Genomic DNA, 21,834 nt, shown 5'->3' on the forward strand with positions numbered 1-21,834 from the left:
CTAATACTGTGTTTGACCCCCTTTCGCCTTCAGAACTGCCTTAATTCTACGTGGCATTGATTCAACAAGGTGCTGAAAGCATTCTTTAGAAATGTTGGCCCATATTGATAGGATAGCATCTTGCAGTTGATGGAGATTTGTGGGATGCACATCCAGGGCACGAAGCTCCCGTTCCACCACATCCCAAAGATGCTCTATTGGGTTGAGATCTGGTGACTGTGGGGGCCATTTTAGTACAGTGAACTCATTGTCATGTTCAAGAAACCAATTTGAAATGATTCGAGCTTTGTGACATGGTGCATTATCCTGCAGGAAGTAGCCATCAGAGGATGGGTACATGGTGGTCATAAAGGGATGGAAATAGTCAGAAACAATGCTCAGCTAGGCCGTGGCATTTAAACGATGCCCAATTGGCACTAAGGGGCCTAAAGTGTGCCAAGAAAACATCCCCCACACCATTACACCACCACCACCAGCCTGCACAGTGGTAACAAGGCATGATGGATCCATGTTCTCATTCTGTTTACGCCAAATTCTGACTCTACCATCTGAATGTCTCAACAGAAATCAAGACTCATCAGACCAGGCAATATTTTTCCAGTCTTCAACTGTCCAATTTTGGTGAGCTCATGCAAATTGTAGCCTCCTTTTCCTATTTGTAGTGGAGATGAGTGGTACCCGGTGGGGTCTTCTGCTGTTGTAGCCCACCCGCCTCAAGGTTGTGCGTGTTGTGGCTTCACAAATGCTTTGCTGCATACCTCAGTTGTAACGAGTGGTTATTTCAGTCAAAGTTGCTCTTCTATCAGTTTGAATCAGTCGGCCCATTCTCCTCTGACCTCTAGCATCAACAAGGCATTTTCACCCACAGGACTGACGCATACTGGATGTTTTTCCCTTTTCACACCATTCTTTGTAAACCCTAGAAATTGTTGTGTGTGAAAATCCCAGTAACTGAGCAGATTGTGAAATACTCAGACCGGCCCGTCTGGCACCAACAACCATGCCACGCTCAAAATTGCTTAAATCACCTTTCTTTCCCATTCTGACATTCAGTTTGGAGTTCAGGAGATTGTCTTGACCAGGACCACAGCCCTAAATGCATTGAAGCAACTGCCATGTGATTGGTTGATTAGATAATTGCATTAATGAGAAATTGAACAGGTGTTCCTAATAATCCTTTAGGTGAGTGTATTTCTCTTAAAGTAAATTTTGCAGCAATACTGTTGTTCTTCGATACATGCCATACACAAATATCCTGTTAAAAAAAAATTAAATACGATGACAATGTTGCCACTTTCCAGTATTACAGGATGGCATATTGGTGGCTGTATATTTTATAACTTCTAACCATATATTTAAGTCAAGGGATTTAATATAACATATAAAACTATGCTACTGAAATAATGCAATGAACATTACCCAACATTAACAAATAACATAAACTAGAACACCAAACACCCTGCCTGGAACTATATAAGGTATAATCAAATGTGATTGCCACGCAGGGAATGTCTTTTTTTGTGTGTGTGTGTAATTGTCCCTGTAAATTATACAGTAATTCATAGTCTGTACCTCCAAAAATCATAAAGAAAAATGAGTAAATTTAATTAGAATGTGATGTTAAAGCTACACTGTGTAACTTTTTTAGTTGATTCTTAGCAAAAAACACTTAGTTCTTTCAAAAATATATGTGCTCATTAATGTATATTTACTTCTTTCAAGTAATAAAGTATTCTCTTAAGTTTATAATCTGCCATTGAAAGTACATACGGGTGAGGGGTTCGAATGCCGGTCGCCATGTTGCCCCTCCATCTTGAAACTACATTAGCCAAAGAGGGACATACCTGTAAATTCAAGCTTCGCCTTTTGCGTTTTTCACTCAGTGACACCGTGACGAATGCGAGGGGGAGATTTCTCGCGAGCTCGCGAGTGCCGGCAGATTTGAAAGATAGTGTGTGTGTGTGTGTGTGTGTGCGTGCGTGCGTGCGTGCGTACTCACACTTGAAAGAGAGAATTAAAACGTCAACGCGACAGACAAATCAGCAAGACCATAGTCAATATTGGAGTGACTTTTCCCAGATGGAAAGAGCTCATGAGGAGAAAAGATTTTAAAACGGATGCCGAGGTTGCCTGCTTTCTTCTCGACAGGTAATTCAGCCTATTGTAATTCATTTGTGTAAATTCGAAGTTTTATAGTTGCTTGTCTAACCATAGCATGGTTGTGCATAACGCCAGAACGACCTCTAGTATAACTTCATCCTCGCGTCAATGGTGAAAAAGTATTGTTTACCTTGTAACATAAATCTGTGCTGCGACGGATCACAGGTGATGAATAGTTTTAAAGGCGCAATTTTTTAAGCTATATAAAAAAAAGGACAAGGTAAATTTTAGTTATTTTTAATTGCTTTTACTTTGTACACATTGTAACGTTAGCCTAATCTGATTATGCTGGGATAGCCGATTCCAAGGGTGACGTTTACCTCCTGACATCTGTCCTGTAGTTTTATTCATTTTAGAGGTATTGTTTATTATTGTCATGGACGAAGTCGATAACTGGAAGCCATGTTAATCTTGGAATAATACGGCCACCGTAGGAGTTAAAACGCCCTCGGAATTGAGAGGAACAGAAACAAATATTCACTGGGTAGTCATATACAATTTCACCGCTAGATGGGGGTAAAAATCACACAGTGTAGCTTTAAGCAGGTTTTTACGACAGCATTTTTAAAGTTATTTTGAGTAAAAATTCTAAACATTTATAAACAAGGTTTTTACATGGAACATCAAAGAATACCATGTTACATGACCAAAACAATGTCATACTATGGTACCTTTTCGTTGTTGTTTTGAACATGTACCATGGTTATAGTATTCTTGGAAGTACCATTGAGTACAATGTAAATACCAATGTAATAAATTTATTAAAAGTGCCATGTTTTTATTTTATTACTTGTTTACTTATACCATGCTATTACCCTGGTTTTCTTGGAAGTACTGTATAAATACCCTAAGACTTCAGTTCTATATATCAAAGTGCCATGGTTTTACCATCACTGCATCATGTTACCATCACAGTATATTTTCGTACAGTAGGCGTTATATCTTTGAAGTACCATATAAATACCATGGAACAAGTAATAATAGGGCAATAAATCTGCACCATGGTATTAACAACTGATATCATCACTGTACAAAGCTATGAGACTGTCCCTTTAAAAACATAAATATTCTTTTAATAACTGCCCTGGAATATGCAGATAAATTCAAAGGTCACTGAATCGTCCATAATTAATGGCATGCATACCTCTGTGACAGCCACGTTTTCCTGTCATATTTCATGCATGTAAGCAGTCATAAACAGCCATCAGCTGAATGTGACGCAAGTATAAGGCATGTTACTTATAAGGCAGGTTAGGCCACAGAGCCGGTGTCTCCTGAGAGAAAGCTTTAGTGCTGTGTATGAGAGCGTGTCATCCTGTAATCCACATGTAATGGGCCATGTCTGGAAATCGATTCCAATTGCAATGCTAAACTCGTACTGCCCTCCCTTCCAAAGCCCCCAACAAAGCCCTCATGCAACTGTCCAGTCATTTAGGCCGAGGGCCTGCGGGATTTAGGTGTGCCAATGCGCTTTGTGTTAAAATGAAACGTTAATGTTAAGTTATCAAGCTAATGGCCTTTGTCAGGTGAGAGTTAACTTAGAATTACATTCTGTCAAAGACTGGTACAGTACAAAATATGACAAGATGCAGTAACAAAGTATTTGGTTAATTCGAGGCTTGTCGCAACAGCAGGTTAGGCTACTGATTCTTGTTCCACAACCTTCCATATTATTAGTTGCAAAAATAACATTTCCAATAAAATAAATCAGTTAATCACCTTATTTTATCAAAGTGGCACTATAACTTACTACACTGCAAAAAAAAAAAAAAGTTTTTCTTGCTTAATATTTTTTTCCTGTTTTCCATTTACTGTAATTGCCAGGCTGTTGTTGAAAATAAGAACTTGTTCTTAAGTGACTTGCCTGGTTAAATAAATGATGGTTAAATAAAAAACATCAAACATTTCTTAAATCAAGATACATTTACTTGAAAAACAAAAAAGTATTGTTTTATGATAAAGGCTTGTTTAAAAAAACATTAAAAAATGAAGAAGAAAAAAAAGTTTTGATTGAGTTTATGCTTAAAACAAGAACAAAAAATATGTCAGTGGGGTAAGAAAAATAAACTTAAATCAAAAGGAAAACAAGTTTATTTTTTTGACCCCATTGCTAGTCTGGGACTAGCCTTAAACCTTGTCTGTAAAACCGGGCAAAAATATCTTAAAGGGGGGGTGAAATGCTCATTTTCACTCAATCTCCTGTTAATCTTGAGTACCTATAGAGTAGTATTGCATCCTTCATATCTCCAAAAAGTCTTTATTTTTATTATATTTATAAAAGAAAAATAGGCTGTATCGAGTCTTTCCGGAAAAAACCGAGCGGCTGAAGGCGGGCCGTGTGGGCGGAGCTAAAGCTGTGCTAACGCGCAGAGCTAACAACACACAGAGACATTTGAATCAGTTTTACTCACCGCCCGGTTCCAACGCAAGACCGCAAACCTTTTTCATTGTGACTGCTCGATCCTTAAGCATTAGACGATCTGCAAATCCGTCGATCTGGGCTTTGTTTATAAAACAAGCATCGTCGAAATGCAGGGAACAAACAGTCTTGCACAACCTCCGTTGATGCTCTGAAAAAACAAACTCCATCCACTGGTCCCTTAACGCTGGGTTCTTTGGGAATCTGTGCAGGGTTGTCTTGCCCTGGCAACCAAAAACCCACTTCCTTGGTGACATTGACTTCCCTAAAGCTGAGCATAGCGCTTTGATGGGCGTACTGCTTTCGCTCTCTCGCTCTGGTCTACGGTTGCGCGCGCGTGTCCTTCCAAAGAAGTGCCCTTAGGACCCGTATAAGGAAATTCCGCTACATCTGACGTCACACATGCCCATACTCGAAAAAAACTTTCCGAAACTTGTGACAAACCGGAAGGAGCATTTTTGGAACAGAAATACTCCTTCAAACGTACAATTTAATTTTTGAAACTTTGTCCATGTTTAGCATGGGAATCCAACTCTTTAACAGTGTAAAAAACTCAGTATGCATGAAATAGCATTTCACCCCCCCTTTAAGTCTATAGTAAATGTATCTTTTGTTAGATGGTTTTATCCAAAGTGACTTGTATTGCATCAAAGGTAGGTATCGTGTTTGTCAATTCAAGCATTGCCTGGGCATCAAGCCCATGACCTTGGTGTTACTAGCAACATACTGTACTTTTTGAGCCACAAGAATGCTAAAGGCATTCGATTTGGCTGCAAATCGAACCCTGGTCAACTTCTTGGAAGACAGCTATGCTCACAACTAACCACTAATGCAATATCAAAGTCTATCTTCATCCTGATGTACTCTTTCCATATTTTACCTGTTAAGAGTTCAATAAGACGTCTAACAAACATAAGGTGAACTACATCACACAAATAATAAATATATTGCCGAATGCATTTAATGCATACGTGACAAGCAAATTATAGTAAAACATAGTTATATTGTCTAGTTGTAGTGACAATTCAATAAACAGAGCTGAAAATAGATTTGAAATTCATTCATTCACTGAGGCAATACCAGATTTGTCAATATTTATAATAAATATTTGACACATTATTTTTGTATCTAATGGTGTTGGCAAATATTGATGTTTTTTTGTGAGATTACCACATTAATGTTAAACAAACTAATCCAAAATAATTTATTTACGTTCAGTCCTCAAGGATCAGTTGACTGTAAAATCTGCATACATAAAAAAAAAAAAAGGGAAAATTGCTTTAAAGCGGCTGATGAAAACAATGAACTTAGTACCTATAACGCATTTCATAGGGTCAATATTTAAAAGTATTGACGTCTGGCACTGTTGTTGAGATTGAATGAGGTTGGCTGTATCTCAATAACAAGACATATTTCCTTCCACACTTGCTCTGCTCTCCTGTATGAATCTTAAAGGCTCGACACATTAAGCTTGTATGTGGAATGAGTCACTAGAGAGCCAATACAATCTTCTGTAATCCTGTAATCCAAGAAAAGAGGCAAATATATTAAAAGGGATCATGAAAAGGTTTGTATTGAATATATTCATAAAACAGCCTAGCTGAAACATTTGATTACCGCTCTAAAGCTGATATTTGTATTTTGTTGCCTTTTTCATCTGTGGGGTGATAGATCAATTCCTATTTGTCTGCTATATTTTCAAAACTCAATCGCGGCCCTTCCAGAAGCTGCCCAGAGTATCTGAGAACACTTAATAAACGACTTGCCATTATTGACTTCAATTTAGAGAAAGCTGCTGAATGCTTTTCTTCCACAGAGGCCCGGAGCACCTCGGGGAAATCCAGAATTGCATTGTCATAGGAAACATATTACCACAGGTCAGAACCTCCAGTTTACAGGATTTATCGCTGAGCCCTCAATCATATTTTCACCTGTCTCAACTCTCACTGCCCCACTGTAGCTTCTGTGTAGCTGGAGTGAGTCAGGCTGCCCTCCATCCATACAAACACACTGAGATCTTTGAAAGGCTGGTTTCACTTTAAAGTGCTTCTTTTTAAAGGAGAGAAAAACCATTAAAGTATCACAGTTTGGAGAAAACTGTGTGACATTTTGACACCCGAATGTGATTTTTAGTTAAATGTCCACTACTTAAAAGACATCAACATAAAACATTTATAGGAAAGGAAACCATTTTTTTTTCATAACAATAAAAAAAAATGAGACTCATATGTCACAATTTAACTTATTATTAAATTATAATAACCATCATCATCATCATTTATTATTATTATGTATACCATACAAAAGTTTGGGGTGAGTTATATATATATATATATATATATATATATATATATATATATATATATATATATATATATATATATATAAAGTCTTCGGCTTCCAAATTTCAAGCGTCTCAAAAACATCTAAAAAATAAGGACCAATCACATGTCTGTGCCAAAGTTTAAAAGTATCAGGTTTACTGCACTAAAATCCTTCTAGATGAGTCAGGCAACAATTTATGGATTACATTAAATATTTTCATTTTCTCTCACTGCCATATACTCAAGCTTTATCAGGTTAGCAAGTAAGCACTACATTATATATTTGTATGGTATATCTTATATCAGTTTATTTAAATATCAGAGAGACTTTTAATTTCAGACATGTTGTTTATGACAAAAAATACGGATACAGACATATGCAGCAAAGCTAGGCTCATGTATCAACAGAAACTCTGGCCCCCTTCAGTCAGTGTTTAATTAATTTACTTGACTATTCATTTATGGCCTCCCACCGAAGTAAAGCTGAAAATGCTGATTGTGTCTTACTACTTTAAAGGATCGCCAAATAACAAGCAAAAGTATGCTGTCTGAAATCATTCACAGTAGCCTTTTGTGCTCTGGTTTAAAGTCGGAGAGAATCAGGGTCTCGTGCAACTGTAATTAACATCTCTTTACCAAACATCAAACATTGACAAAGTCCCTTTTTACTGCAAACTGCTGGCAGAGCAACACCAGGATAATGAATTCAGACATTACCAGAATGTTAATTGCAAGCAGCCAATCTCAGTTCTGCATGCAAATGTAGCATTTGCATATGACTGGAGAGGAAATATAAAAAGGATCCTTGAAACTACGAGGCTGATTGTTTCATGGGAGATTCCCTCATTTCCGACGGCACATAGGAATACCAGACTCAAGATGTCGGAGACTATATGTCGGGCATGTATGCAGGGTAGACTCATGCTATTAGAATGAAAATGAGCCACAGGTTCACAGACTTTTGCATAGTCCTGTTGGGGAGAGATCCATAGCTCATGTTTTACTGACAGCAATGGCTTAGTTCAATTCCTAGTTTTGCTACCAAATTAATATGGTCTACTACACAGCCTAAAGCTCTAACATTAACGCTACCCTTCAATAATTATACTTTCATGAACATAAAAAGGTTTACAATATATTTAACAAGTTGACAAATTTATAAATTATCAGCAATGACGTTGGAACATGTTCCTGCATACAACCAAATCTCATGAGAAAATATAAGTATTTGTGGTGAAGATATAGATAGAGAGATAATAGACGAATCTACACAACAGCATTGTGACATCGAACAGTTCAAGTCCTGGAGTACCAGAGTCCAGACACACAGGAGGACGTCAGGACAGGCATTCTCCTTCTGAGCTTCAGGAAACCTGAACTTTCCTTCTGAGCTAAAGACAGGAAAAGAGTTTCATAATTAGGCACCAGGGGACTGAGTTTCCTATACAGAGACCAACTACTCTATAGAACAGTCAATGGACAGTTCTGAGCTGGGTAACTCAATGGCCCCAAAACAGAGCGAAAATGAAATGCCTGGCAAGTTCCTCATTAAGCTCCCAGAGACTGTGGCTGGCATAGATATTTGTATTCGTGACTTAGTGAAGCCCATATACAGGGCTTCATTGATGGTGCCAAGAGTCATTCAGTGAGTGTAGAAACACCCACTCCACAGGCCTCGAGAGAAAGTGAAGTAGATGCTGCACAAGCCAAAACTAACGAAATCAGTTACTGAGGACTATCAGGTTCACTTCAGAGATAGTACTGAATCTTATGAAAACCACATACTGACAGACTGCATGTAACTTCCTTCAAGACAGACTTAAATATGTATGAATCATGTTTTGAATCTTATGAAAACCACATAATGACACACTGCAGGTAACTTACTTCAATCAAGTTTTTTTTTTTAAATCTTAATGTCACAGCCTTGTCCTGGACTCGGTTCCGTCATTCACCCACTCAGCATACATAAACGTTGAAATGAAGATCAGACTTGGTCTGGCTTTGAATGCTGTAAAGGATACTTACTGCGCTCGTCTGCAAAGGACCAACCTCACCGAATGTTTCCTGTTATGACGTTTGATACTCAGAAGGACACAGGTTAAGTTTTAGTTTCGATTCTGAACCATCCCAGTGAAAACTTACTTGAGATGCATTCTGTTCTTCGAGTCACAAATGAACGACTTTACCTGTGAATACCAACCTGAATTACGTTTGATGCCACGTTTCAAAGACTGTGAGATATCTTACCTGTGGATACTTATCAGAGTTATGTTTGATGCATTGTTCCAAAGACTATATAAAGCCTTACCTGTGAATCCTTACCTGAATGTGAATATTTATCTGTGAATAACCACAGAATTGTATCCTTTTCTACACTTTCTGGTGAAAACTTTCCTGTATCAATTCTGTGCTGTGCAACCTGTTTATTCTCACCGGTCCAGTAATCTTGCTTGTCCTATGTTAATTTAAATAAAGCTCCTGCAACTGGATTCATATAAAATACCTCTTGCTAGAATCAGTACACTTACATAGACTCTCATCACAAAAATATACTTGTTTTATGTGGATGTAGCTGAATCTGACTGCAGACGACTCATTCGCAGCACAAAAATAGTTGGTGAGAGTCTCCATACCAAACATGATAGTTAATACATAAGTGACTCTAAGAGTGCCTTTATTTAGGAGAAATACATGAATGATAATTTATTATGAAAATATGATGTAAACAACATGATGTAAACACCTAACATATTTTAACTAAAACTGATGGATTTGGTTTACTGGGCCCATTAAAACTACACCAAAGGTGCATGGTTGATCTTGTTTATTTCATAAAAGTTCCCTGATCTGATTTTCAAACTTGATGTTAATTTTGATGCAAATTATACTAACATGATTGCTATAACATTTTTCAATATCAACATGCTTTCATTTCAAGAAATGGATAGTGAACAGTGCAGAAACCATAAATGGACGATTCATCATCACCACCACCATCATCCTGCTATTGGTATTGCCACCAGCTCTGGGGACTAATTACAGTGAATATGCAGCAAAAACTGAAACTAAGAGTTCTGCTCTTTTCTTATGAACTCAGCTTTAGGGTGTCTACATATTAGTGTTAACACTGCTTCAGAGAACACTACAAATCCATTGATTTGAATGGGACTAATAGGGTTTGATAAAGCGATGCTCTTACATGCGACCGAAAGTTAAAACATGTTTAACTTTAACATTAAAACTACAACACACTCAAAAGTAGGCATCCAATGAGGATTATATAGAGGCGAGTCCGGTTGCGCTTTTGAAATTCCAACTTTCTGTATCCTGACTTGATTTAAAAGTGAACCGTTTTTTTTTTTGTTTTTTTTTTCTCTCCAGTATCTCAATAAGCAATTTTGCCATTCCTATCCGTCAAACGCCCAGAGTTTTCTCTGATGTGCAGGCGCCCTTAATCATCTGTGCAAAACCACGCCACACCAAATGAGGTCCCCAAATAATTAAGGACATTAGTCTACGAACAACAAGATCAACTAAATCTGTTCTGCAAACACAGCATTAATCAACAGGAAGCAGGAAGTGAGTTTTAATTCAGACATGCAAAATCAATCACTGAAGAAATCAGAATCACAAATACGATTAGCCAGGCTTGAGTAGTCGGGGACGAAAACAAAAGCAAGATAAAGTGGCGCTGCTAAGAACAAGCTCATAGACTTATAGATTTTGCTGAAATCTTAAGCTGCACTCCCACTGTGTCTGAATGAATAATTCTGTTTGAAACAAAGGGTTTTTATGTTAAATGAGTCGTGCAGGCAACTGCTGCAAGCAGATTTTGAGAGTGCAGATTAAGGATATTTGAGAAAACCAGACATTTGTTAAAGAGCTAATTCAGAATTCACTCAACTGAAATTCCATGCAATACATCAAGCTGCATTGTGCACATTTAAGTAGACCTAAATGTGATATGAAAATGTTGAAATCTTATAGCTGAAAGTGAAACAACAACTTTAACTTATTTTTATTGCTATTTAGTAAGGTTAGTAAATCAGTGACTTAAAAAGGGTCATATCATACATACTGTATGTATGTTTTATTATTATTATTATTAATATTATATCCCCGAGGTCAACTAATAATGCTAGTAAAACTTTTTTTATGCAATTCAGTCTTACATGATTACAATTTGTCAAGAGAAACTTTGTATGAAAAAAAATGTAAGTTTTATTTGCATAAATTGCATATCAATTACAATTATTATACAAATTAATACTTTTATTCAGCAACATCAAATTGGTCAAGTCACAGTCAATGTATTTATAATGTTAAAAAAAAAATGTATAACCGCTATTCTTTTGAATTTTCTATTCATCAAAGAATCCAGGAATTTTTTTTTAGCTAATTTTCCACACAAAATATTAAGCAGCCCAACTGTTTTCAACATTGATGATAACAAGAAATGTTTCTCAAACATCAGATCATTATTTTAGAATGCTTTGCCATTACATGAATAAATGATATTTTATCATATTTTAAAATAGAAATCAGCCATTTTAAATTGTAATATTATTTAACAATATCACTTTTTTTACAGTATTTTTATTAATGCAGCCTTGGTGAGCATAAAAAATCTAACTTACCCCAAACTTGTGTGTGTATAGGTGCATGTATTGTTGGATGTTATTGTTAAACTCAAACGTGCTGTGTCTGTCAGTCTTGGCCAGGAAGCTCTTGTAAAAGAGATTCTTAATCTCAATGTGCTTCTTTCCTGGTAAAATAAAGGTTATAATAATAACTTTTAAAAGGTAGTGTAACTATCAACAGAATAATTTCAAATACTCTGCAATAAATTGTCTTTTAAAAACGTAAAGTTCTGAGTTCTGAAAGTTAACCTCTTTTATTTCGAAAGAAGCAGGGAAATATGATATATCCTCATGATACGCCCATTTAAAACAAGCAGTGAATCAAGCTCACCTTTAGCATACCAATTAAAAGAAAATATTAGTAATCTCATATCCTGTTACTGTCAGACGATCAGGACAGAAAATTGAATTTTCTGATAAAACTGACCTGAATTATAAAAGATCTGGACAATGGCCAGTTAGGTGCATTGCGTTTCATAGTTGGATGTGAAAACAGATACTGGCACCACTGCTCATTGTAAGTCAAGCAGCACTGATCATAGGGCAAATAGAGAGATAAAGTAGTGTCGACCCTAACCTTTCAACAACACCCACATCTCTACATGACACCATGAGCAGGGTCGATGAGGGTAAGCAAATTCAGACAGCTAATAAATCAAACCAACCTCACTCTTCCAAAAAAAATAAAAAAAATGGAGGGTGAGGAGAGCAGAAAGGGATTTCATCATTACAGCCCAGATCGATCCTACTGAACCCAAAGTACTGAGAGCAGCACTTTGCTAACATGCTATGCTAAGCATAGAGGATCCACAGCTTCGTAGCCAAGAGCCAATTCATTCATTCACTCTGAACACTTTCACTGATCGCCCATCAGAACCCCTTCCCCTCCCAACCGGAACAAACAACATGTCTTATGATCAGCACTCTGCAGTAATTACCGTAATGAAGTGTGTATACGACGAGTACTATTAAATGTTACAGAGGCAGAGTTTGACCGATATTCAGACTGAATGCGCTGTGGTGTCATCACAATCCACTCCCCTCGGCCGCTGTGGCTCACTAACACCCTTCACAGTGACCGCCAAACATGACTGCCACAGAAACTGGGACACGGCATGCCACATATTCAATCTGCATGGGAGAGAGGTATCTGGGGATGTGGAACAGAGGGAATGATATTGACATGGGCCCATTTCAGCCACCATCCTCCATCTATCTACCCCTCAAACACCCCTCCAGAATCTGTTTGTTACCAGCTTCCCACAACCAGGTCACCAAACAAAACCACACTCATGTTCTCAAACACACAACTAGGGTCTCTAGAGCTGATCTATAAGCTGGCACGGAAACATTACAATCCAATGGGAGTTTCTATAAGATATGTTTACACTATGTATTAGTTATTCCAAGTACACATATATTTAGCTACAAGAGTAATCCACATTGCACATATTTACAAATTGTATTACCTTAAAATGGAACTGAAACATGTTATAAAATAAAATATAATAATAACCAAGTGAAACATGATTCCCTGGTAGGGAATCACTGACTCTAAAATACCCTGTTTATTTCAGTTCAATGTTAAAAACATAAAATAATGCGACCAAAACCTATATTAAAATGCATGCAAACTGTTGTCACAGCAACTGCAGTCATTGCAGCCAAGATCATAGATTCACTTTGTGGTGCATACAGTAATATTAGAATTTTTAATTGATTAAAAATCCAAATCAAATGAATTATCTGATATGCTGATCGAACATATAAGAAAACCTGACAGATTAACATTTCAAGTCAAGGGGTGTAACTAAATCTATTCAGGTTTTAATGTTATTTTTAAATTGACACCCCAAATTATACAGAACACCACTATTTTTTTTTATTATTATTTTTTTTTTTGTACATATGCAATCCCTGGTTTTGTATATAGTTTTTTTTTCTACAATAAAATAATAATAATAAAAAAAACAATAATAATAATTTATTATTTAATAAAATATTAAGCACAGGCTTCATCTGTGGTGAACATTTTGTGATGTATCTCTGCGAAAGGGGAAATATTTGATCGCAAGTCCCCCGAGAGAGCCTCGCTATTTTACAATTTCACATGACACTGAAAAATAACATTTTGAGCTAGTTTATTTTCCCAATTAGCATTGTGTTGGGTTAAAAAAAGTTTTAGGTATAAAATATATCTACTTTTTTTCCATGTAGAGCTAGCTCTCTTAGTAGGCCAGATTGAGGGCAATTATATAAAGTTTCTTCAATCACAAATAAGCCAGAGTGGCATCGCCTATTATGAAATAAAATCGGTATGACTGAATATAGCAATGCTATCTTGTGTAAAATGTGTTATGTGAGCATAATTTCACGTATCTGAACACTTTGTGACCGCTAAAAGAATTAGCACCATATAAAAGTGAAAATCAATTTTGTGTAGTTTTGTTGGACATACAGCGAATTAATGTAATAAAGTCATTTTTTCAGGTTTCTCAGAAAACACAAGAAACTGAAACATAACTTCAGAGGTTGAGTAGATTTTCGTTCTTTTTGAATGCAGCTGCCATCTTGAAAAGCTTGTAAAATTGCCTAAGTCTCATTGTCTTTTGACTTAGGCTACATAAAACGGCCTAAGTCACACTCTTGACATAGGCCATTATACTACAGGGGTAGAATTGCATGATCTGTTCAACTGAGGATGTGGGCATCATGAGGAGATGACTTATGCAAAAAAAATATTTTTTGTCAAAAAATGACTTAGGCAGTTATTTTAGGAAGGTGACGAAATACTACTTATACTAAAAGAAAGATGGTAGATTTGTAGTCAGTCAGGAAGGAAAATGTACATTTCCCCCCTATATTCATTAGCAATCAATCATGAGCAGTCTCTTCAGCATGTGTAGCTTTTCCGCCTTGCTGCTTTGCTGTATGGTTGCCGTTTGACACCTCCAATAAACTCAGCAGCTCACTGTGAAGCAGAGCGAATCGTAGAAGAACTTGCATGCTCTATCCTGACCTTTCCATGCATACAACCTCTATAATGATATTAGCACTAAGATCTGCACCATGGACATCAATTACCTCCACTGGTGAGTTGTTAAATAGGGGGTCAAAGCATTGGCCGTACACCCAGACTAGGGTAATTCATACAGCTCCCCGGTGTGCAAAAGCTCCATGGTGCTTCAGCCAACAGTGCTATGACTCTTCATCTAATTCTGTAACAGATGATAAGACACCGTCCAAAAGTACCATTCTGTGATTTTGGCAGCTCTACTCAGCAACCATAACAAATGAAGGCGAGAGAGCTTACCATCACCGGTTCTGGTGCAGTTTAAAGTGATTTGGTCTGGTGCACAGGATTTAAAAATGTCACTTCCTCTGGTGGCTAGGATGGAGAGGGGAAGTGATGGGCAATGTTATGAAAAGTGATTTGGTTTGACGGATGAATAAATTTAGCACTAAAGTCTACATATGTAGCATGTAGGCCTAGTAGAAATGTAATGTGTGGCTAATATGGACATGCTGATGTGAGCAGCAGTGGTCCTGACTGAACTCAGCTGGGCTCCTGAGGTGTTAAGACCCCTGAGAGAGCTGTCTCTTGTGTGATGTCAACTAGCACTGCTGCTCATTCTCCAGATGACAGCACAGAAGGCCAGTTCAGTGGTCTAAAACCTGTAGAGCCACTGGAAGCATGAGAAAAACGAATGTCAGCTCGAGTTCACTTGAGAACATGTGCAAAAATTTAATTTGTGAATTATAAATGCTACAGAAGGTAAAGCTTAACAGATTTGCACTTTAATTTGTACCATGCACAAATGTGAAAATGTCTGAAGACAGGAAAAACAATATAAACACATTTTCCGCCATTAAAAAAAGTTTTGCACAAAGAAAATGTACTGTTGAAAAATGAGTTCAAAATAATGTACACTCGCATGAAATCGTGTCATATCAGCAGCCTAGCCTAAATAAAACTGATTCAATTTATGTGGAACTGGTTGCCTCATGGGGGCAGATGTGTTGAGAAGAAAATATCCAATACTAATTTCTCTCAGTAACCCACCTATTAGCATACACTTTTCCTGGTGGGAAAACTGCACATTTTTACAATGGCATCAGTTACTAAAAACATTAGCTTGTGCAATAATACATCCAGACAGATAGGTGTCAGCAAAAATCCAAGATAAATATCGGTCAGCGAAACAGACGTTTTTTTTTTCGTTTTTCTTCTGTACTTCACTTTTGTTGTATGGAACCTGCACATTTTGCTTTCGTACTACATTGGAAACATTTAATTATAAGGGTTTGAAACAACATAAGGGAGAGTAAATTATGGCAATGCCATTTACCATTTACTTAGGCAGGGAAATGTGAAATTGTCTAATTTCAGCACACACCTCCACCTTATTTCCTTACCCACACAAGTTGCTTTATTGTCTCACCAAACCAGTCTTCACTGTCTTTTTTTGTGTGTTTCTTTCTCACTAGTCTGTGCTTTTGTGGTGTCCCTTAAGATTGACCAATGCAAGCACAGTCAGCAAACACACAAAGATGGTGTCACACCAGTGATCCTTGGAAGCCTTCTATAGTATCATGCTTATCTTCATTTGCTTGTCTGTTGTCATCTGGAGAACTCAAATGAAAGTATGAAGATACATTCTTAATGCAAATGCACTTTACATAATGGTATTTTCCGAGAAGCATCTCTCCCATTCCATAGAAACATTGAAACACCATATACAGTATACAACAGAAAGGTTTTCAGTGAGAAAGAAAGTCAGACTAAGAGAAATGGAGCATAGACAAAAATAGCAAAACATATTAACAATGAAAATGTGAGGAAAGAGTGTGTACAGTGGAAAGTCTTAGAAAGTGTATGTGCACAAGACAGCATGAGAGAGAAGTCTGGACAGAGATGAATGAGAAACAAAATAATGAGAGGAGAAAGAAAGGAGGCAAGTGGAGATGAAAAAAAAAACAATCTAAGAATGAGACGTAAAAACTGTGAAAAGTGAATCAGGAAGACTTGGAGAGTGTACTGGTGTGTGTCTGAGAGAAAGAAAGAGAGGCAGTACACTCAGCGAGGAGGGGGAGAATGTGTTAATACACAAGAACACTGCATCAAACCAATGCACTGCTCTGAGCGGGATGCGTCAGCAGTACATTCACGTTTCCACTGAAGGACAAAAGGAGGAGAAAGACTCTGCCGCTTGCAACCCAGTCATACAGAGAGAAATACAGAAAGGAGGGTGAGCGCTGGAGGTGAGGACCACTGCTCTCGCCACTGCCACCGTTGACAGTCTTCTCTGCCGTGCGTGTGTTTGCGCGTCTCTCTCTCTCTCTCCCTCGCGTGCTTTTCTGCTGCCCACCTCCCACTGCAGAGCCTCTGCCAACCCGCAGCCTCACAGCCAGAGCAGGCGAACTGCCACAACTTACTACCTCAAGACAAGGGAAAATAAAGGAATACCGCAGGATCCACAACGGGGGGAGGGAGGGCAAACTACGGAATCCTTTGCAAGGTATCTCTCTGAAATTAGCCACACGTCACAAGGCGGCATCAATCCTTTTTTCCTGATACGGAAAAGAGAGAGAAAGGAAGGAGAGAGAGCAAGCCAGACAGAGAAAGAGTGAGAGAGAGAGAGAGCACGAGGAGCAAACGATCGGCGGATAGGGAGAGAGCTTCACCGCTGCTGCGCTGCTGTTGCTGCTGCTCCCCCGTCCTCCTCCTCCCCCCCCCTTCTGCTCCCACAACACCACCCCCAAGCCCCCCTCCGGAGAAATTGATGGATTATTGCTAACTGTGCACGCGGCAGTCCGCAGCTGCTACAGCGACAGACAGGAGAGCGGAGTGAGTTAAAAAAGCAAGACGGAATGACCGCAGTGTGCGTCTGTCAGCCTTTTTGGATTCATCAGCGCACGGCTAATCAGCTGAACAAGTGTTGTGGGGGGTGGACGATGGCAAACTAAAAAAAAAAGCGACTTTGTCTACTGCGAGGAGAAAGACAAATCTGAGAAGACTTTGGGATTTTTCCCCCTTATCTTTTCTTTTTTTCTTTTTATATTTTCCTTGGTTTAATGTGCATGTACTTTGGCAATGGAGTCTTGTGAAAATTGTTCAGTGGTATTCAGCGTCGCCTTCCAAGGACAATCAATGGGGGAGCTGAGAGGAGATCTTTTCCAAGCTGACTGGATGCGTGCACCTGCTTAACTGACTGGGCCTTACCCCTTGAACCAGTTTCACTAAATGCTGCTTCTCTCTGGAATTAATAGGGGCCATTTTGTCAAATCAGTTCATGCTCCACTTTACTTTTATGAGAGAAATAACTGAAAATGTTGTGCAGTGATCTTAGTGGGAAACATGAGTGAATGGTGCTGGAGTTTTGCTTCAAAATAAAGGATTATATTAAGGACAACTCAGAGCTAATGAGGTAGGTGCCTTCTATTTCAACATATTTATTCTGTAGGTCAGCTTTTTTCCCCTTCTCCACTCATCTTTTTCTTCCTCCATCTCTCCCTCTCTTTCCCTCTCTGTGTTTAACACAGCACCATCCTGCACTGTCGATGGCAAACAGATGCAGAGTCTTGCTCAAACCAGGGTAGGGCCACTGTTCTCCGTTCCCCAGCCGAATCCCCACGCGATGTTGAATTATGAACGCGCCACATCATGAGTCTCTTGTGGCAGGTAACTGTGCACCGTGCCTGGAACGCAGCCCTGCTCTGTGCAGTCTACCTCATGGTGCGATCGTGGAGTGTGTGCGCCACCCCCTCTGGACCACTGACCTGCCCTGCTGTTTGCTCCTGTGGTAACCAATTCGTTAAAGTAGTGTGCACCAGGCGCGGCCTGGTTCGAGTGCCCCCTGGCATCCCTGCCACCACACGCCATTTAAACCTGATGGAGAACAGCATAGAGACAATTGAAGCTGGAACATTTCAACACCTTCGTCACCTGGAGGTACTGCAACTGGGTAGGAACTCTATTCGGCAAATTGAGGTGGGGGCCTTCAGCGGCCTCAACAGCCTCAACACACTGGAGCTGTTCGACAACCGATTGACAGTGATCCCAAGTGGCGCTTTTGAGTACTTGTCTAAACTGCGGGAATTATGGCTCAGGAACAACCCTATCGAAAGCATACCTTCCTACGCATTTAACCGCGTTCCCTCTTTAATGCGTCTGGATCTGGGAGAGTTAAAGAAGCTGGAGTATATTTCTGAGGGTGCTTTTGAGGGATTATACAACTTGAAATACTTAAACCTTGGAATGTGTAACCTGCGAGAGATGCCAGTCCTGACCCCTTTGGTGGGGCTGGAGGAGCTAGAAATGTCTGAGAACTACTTTCCAGAGATAAAACCTGGATCCTTCAGGGGTTTGAAATCCCTTAAAAAGCTGTGGATTATGAACTCTCGGATCACCACTATAGAGAGAAATGCATTTGATGATGTCACGGCCTTGGTTGAGCTCAACCTGGCCCATAATAACCTTAGCTCTTTGCCGCATGACCTTTTTGCGCCCTTGAGTTACCTGGTGGAGCTCCATTTGCACCACAACCCTTGGCGGTGTGACTGTGATGTTGTGTGGCTGGCTTGGTGGCTGAGGGAGTACATTCCCACTAATTCCACCTGCTGTGGCCGCTGCCACACCCCTGCTTACCTACGTGGACGCTACCTGGTGGAGGTGGACCAGAGCACTTTCCAGTGCTCAGCACCTTTCATACTGGATGCCCCAAGGGATCTTAACATCTCTGCTGAACGTGTAGCTGAGCTAAAATGTCGTACGGCCCCCATGTCATCAGTTAGATGGCTTCTGCCTAATGGAACAGTTTTGACCCATGGCTCTAATCACCCACGGATATCAGTGCTCAATGATGGGACACTAAACTTCTCCAATGTGCTCCCAGCAGATACAGGTGTGTACACCTGCATGGTGACCAACATGGCTGGAAACTCCAATGCTTCGGCCTACCTGAATGTGACTGCGGCTGAGCTCAACACTTCTAACCTGAGTTACTTCACTACGGTGACAGTGGAGGAAGTAGAGCCCACCTCACAGGAAGTGATCAAGCCAAAGACGGTAACCGCCTCCCCCTCCGTCTTTCAGCCAGTTTTTATCTCTACACCGACAGTTTTACTTCAAACACCTCGACAGGTCTCTGTGCCGACTGTACGTGGAACGACACGCCCACCTGCCAGTCTTGACGAGGTCATGAAGACAACCAAGATCATCATAGGCTGCTTTGTGGCAGTCACCTTGCTCGCTGCCGCTATGCTTATTGCTTTCTACAAGCTGCGTAAACGGCACCAGCAAAGGGGCACAGTGACAGCTGCTAGGACTATAGAGGTCATTCAGATGGATGAGAATGTTCCTACCACCCATGCAGGGACAAGTATACCAGGTGAAAGTGGAATGATGTTACCTAGCCTGAGAGATCACAATAGCACCTACAAACCCAGCTACTCCTACAGACCAGCACACTCTGCTCCTTGGGCAGAAAACAACATCGGGAACTCCCTGCACCGTCCCCGCCCCACCATCAGCACCATTCCTGAACCCTACCAGATCAAAACTCACACAAAGGAGAAGGTACAGGAAACACAGATATAACATTCCTACAGCCTTCTCCTACTCTGTCTTTTATTCTGTTCATCATGAAAACATGCAATAGAATGCACAACAGAAAAGACAGCAATTACTTTTGTACCCAGTGCAAAAATGAGACTGTTTTTCTTGTACATGCTTATACATAAATATATGAATATAAATATATAAATTAATCCACTATGGGATGATACAAGAAACAGATTATACAAAAGTGAAAATGAATTTAAACTATTTTCTAACTTGTAACTCTTATTTAAGATGGGAAAATGTGATGATGCTGATACGACATTGCAAACGGAGACAGATTTGTTTGAAAAGGGGCAACCTGTGATTTTTAGACCATGCTGTATATGATGCAGTAAAGTCCCATTTATACAGAGAACTTTCTAAGTAACTGTCCACTGATTGATCTTTAAAGGCTTATCTTCTAAAAGCACCAAGAATTTGTATTGTGCCAAATGTTATACTTGCAATAAATGAGACTGGCTTAAGAGATAGGAAACAAAACATTGCAAAACACAGGATGGACACCAAGAGAGAATGGAGCAGCTGGATTTACAGAGTCTGCTGTTCTGCAGCTCCCAGCCAAATGTTTTTTTTTTTTTTTTTTTTTTTTTCCGGGCTGCGCCATAGTTTTGCAGCAAGCATTTAACGATATGTTTCCAGAACAGACATCCTGCTTGCTTTTTGAGTTTAACCCTCTGACTATTTCTCTGATGTTCCTCTTGGTTTTTGACAAATTGGATTGACTATCCTTTGGTTTTTCAACCAGCTTCATGAGTTGGATTTTGATTGCTTTTCCTGTTTCTTTCAGATCCTGTACTGCGTTAATTTTGATTTAAATGGCTTTTAGGGCTAATTTAGTAAATGCATTACAACAGTTGCCTCAGATTAGTAGTGCAAGGGCTCAACTGGATGTTAGTTTGCGAGACTTATAAGACGGTTGCAGTGACTGGATGGTTTGCTGCAGGTATACATTAACATGGTTTCAAATTTTCTTTATTGAGAAAGAGATTCAAATGAATGTGTGAATTATGGACTTTCCTTTATGGAGATCGTTCCAACAGCAATTTTCTTTTGTCCTTATTTTAAGCAACGCTATTTTTATGAGGAGTCTACAGAGGTTACAACAATAAAAAAGAAAACATTTGGTTTGTATTTCTCTAAACTAAACTCCTTCCTCTTGTCTTTTTTTTTTTTTCAACTGTTGGACATTTACCTAATTATGCAATCCTGATGACCACATAAGAGGTTATAGAAACACTATGCTTCTCTGTCATTTCTGAAAATTGATTTCACTGATACAGTTAATTAGATTTACACTGTGAACTGTCATATGGTCACATTTCTGGCTACAGGAATGTGGTAATGTCTTAATCCCGATAGATATGTGATGGGTTTGTGCATGTAGACACACATAGATGCACACAAACTCATCAGCCTATTTTCCTGTGATGCAGTGCTTAATGATTGAATGTTATTTGAAACGTGATCTCTACTCATTTATAATGAAGTTATGGCTTGCCTCGTTCAAAGCTCAGGAAGCAGTGTGCTTCAGCTGAAGCATATGTTAAGAGGGTTGAGTGCAGCATTTAATACAATCCTTTATTGATCTGTTTAACCTGCGACATCTACCAAATTAGAGGCTGAGAGAGAGATTTGAAAGACACATTTAAAGGTTAGGATTTAGGT

At 39.1% G+C, this 21,834-nt stretch overlaps 1 protein-coding gene across 1 annotated transcript; it reads left to right on the plus strand.

Annotated features, from left to right (window-relative positions):
• The first annotated feature begins 17,354 nt into the window (after nt 1-17,354).
• On the plus strand, nt 17,355-21,306 carry lrrc4.2 (leucine rich repeat containing 4.2). The gene is made up of 2 exons (XM_079873548.1): nt 17,355-17,974; nt 18,090-21,306. Exon 2 carries the CDS (start codon nt 18,211-18,213, stop codon nt 20,143-20,145), a length of 1,935 nt encoding a protein of 644 aa, XP_079729674.1. The 5' UTR covers nt 17,355-17,974; nt 18,090-18,210; the 3' UTR covers nt 20,146-21,306.
• Nucleotides 21,307-21,834: the final 528 nt, after the last annotated feature.

The sequence above is a fragment of the Squalius cephalus genome, assembly GCF_949319135.1.
Source record: "Squalius cephalus genome assembly, chromosome: 6".
NCBI classification, from domain to species: domain Eukaryota; kingdom Metazoa; phylum Chordata; class Actinopteri; order Cypriniformes; family Leuciscidae; genus Squalius; species Squalius cephalus.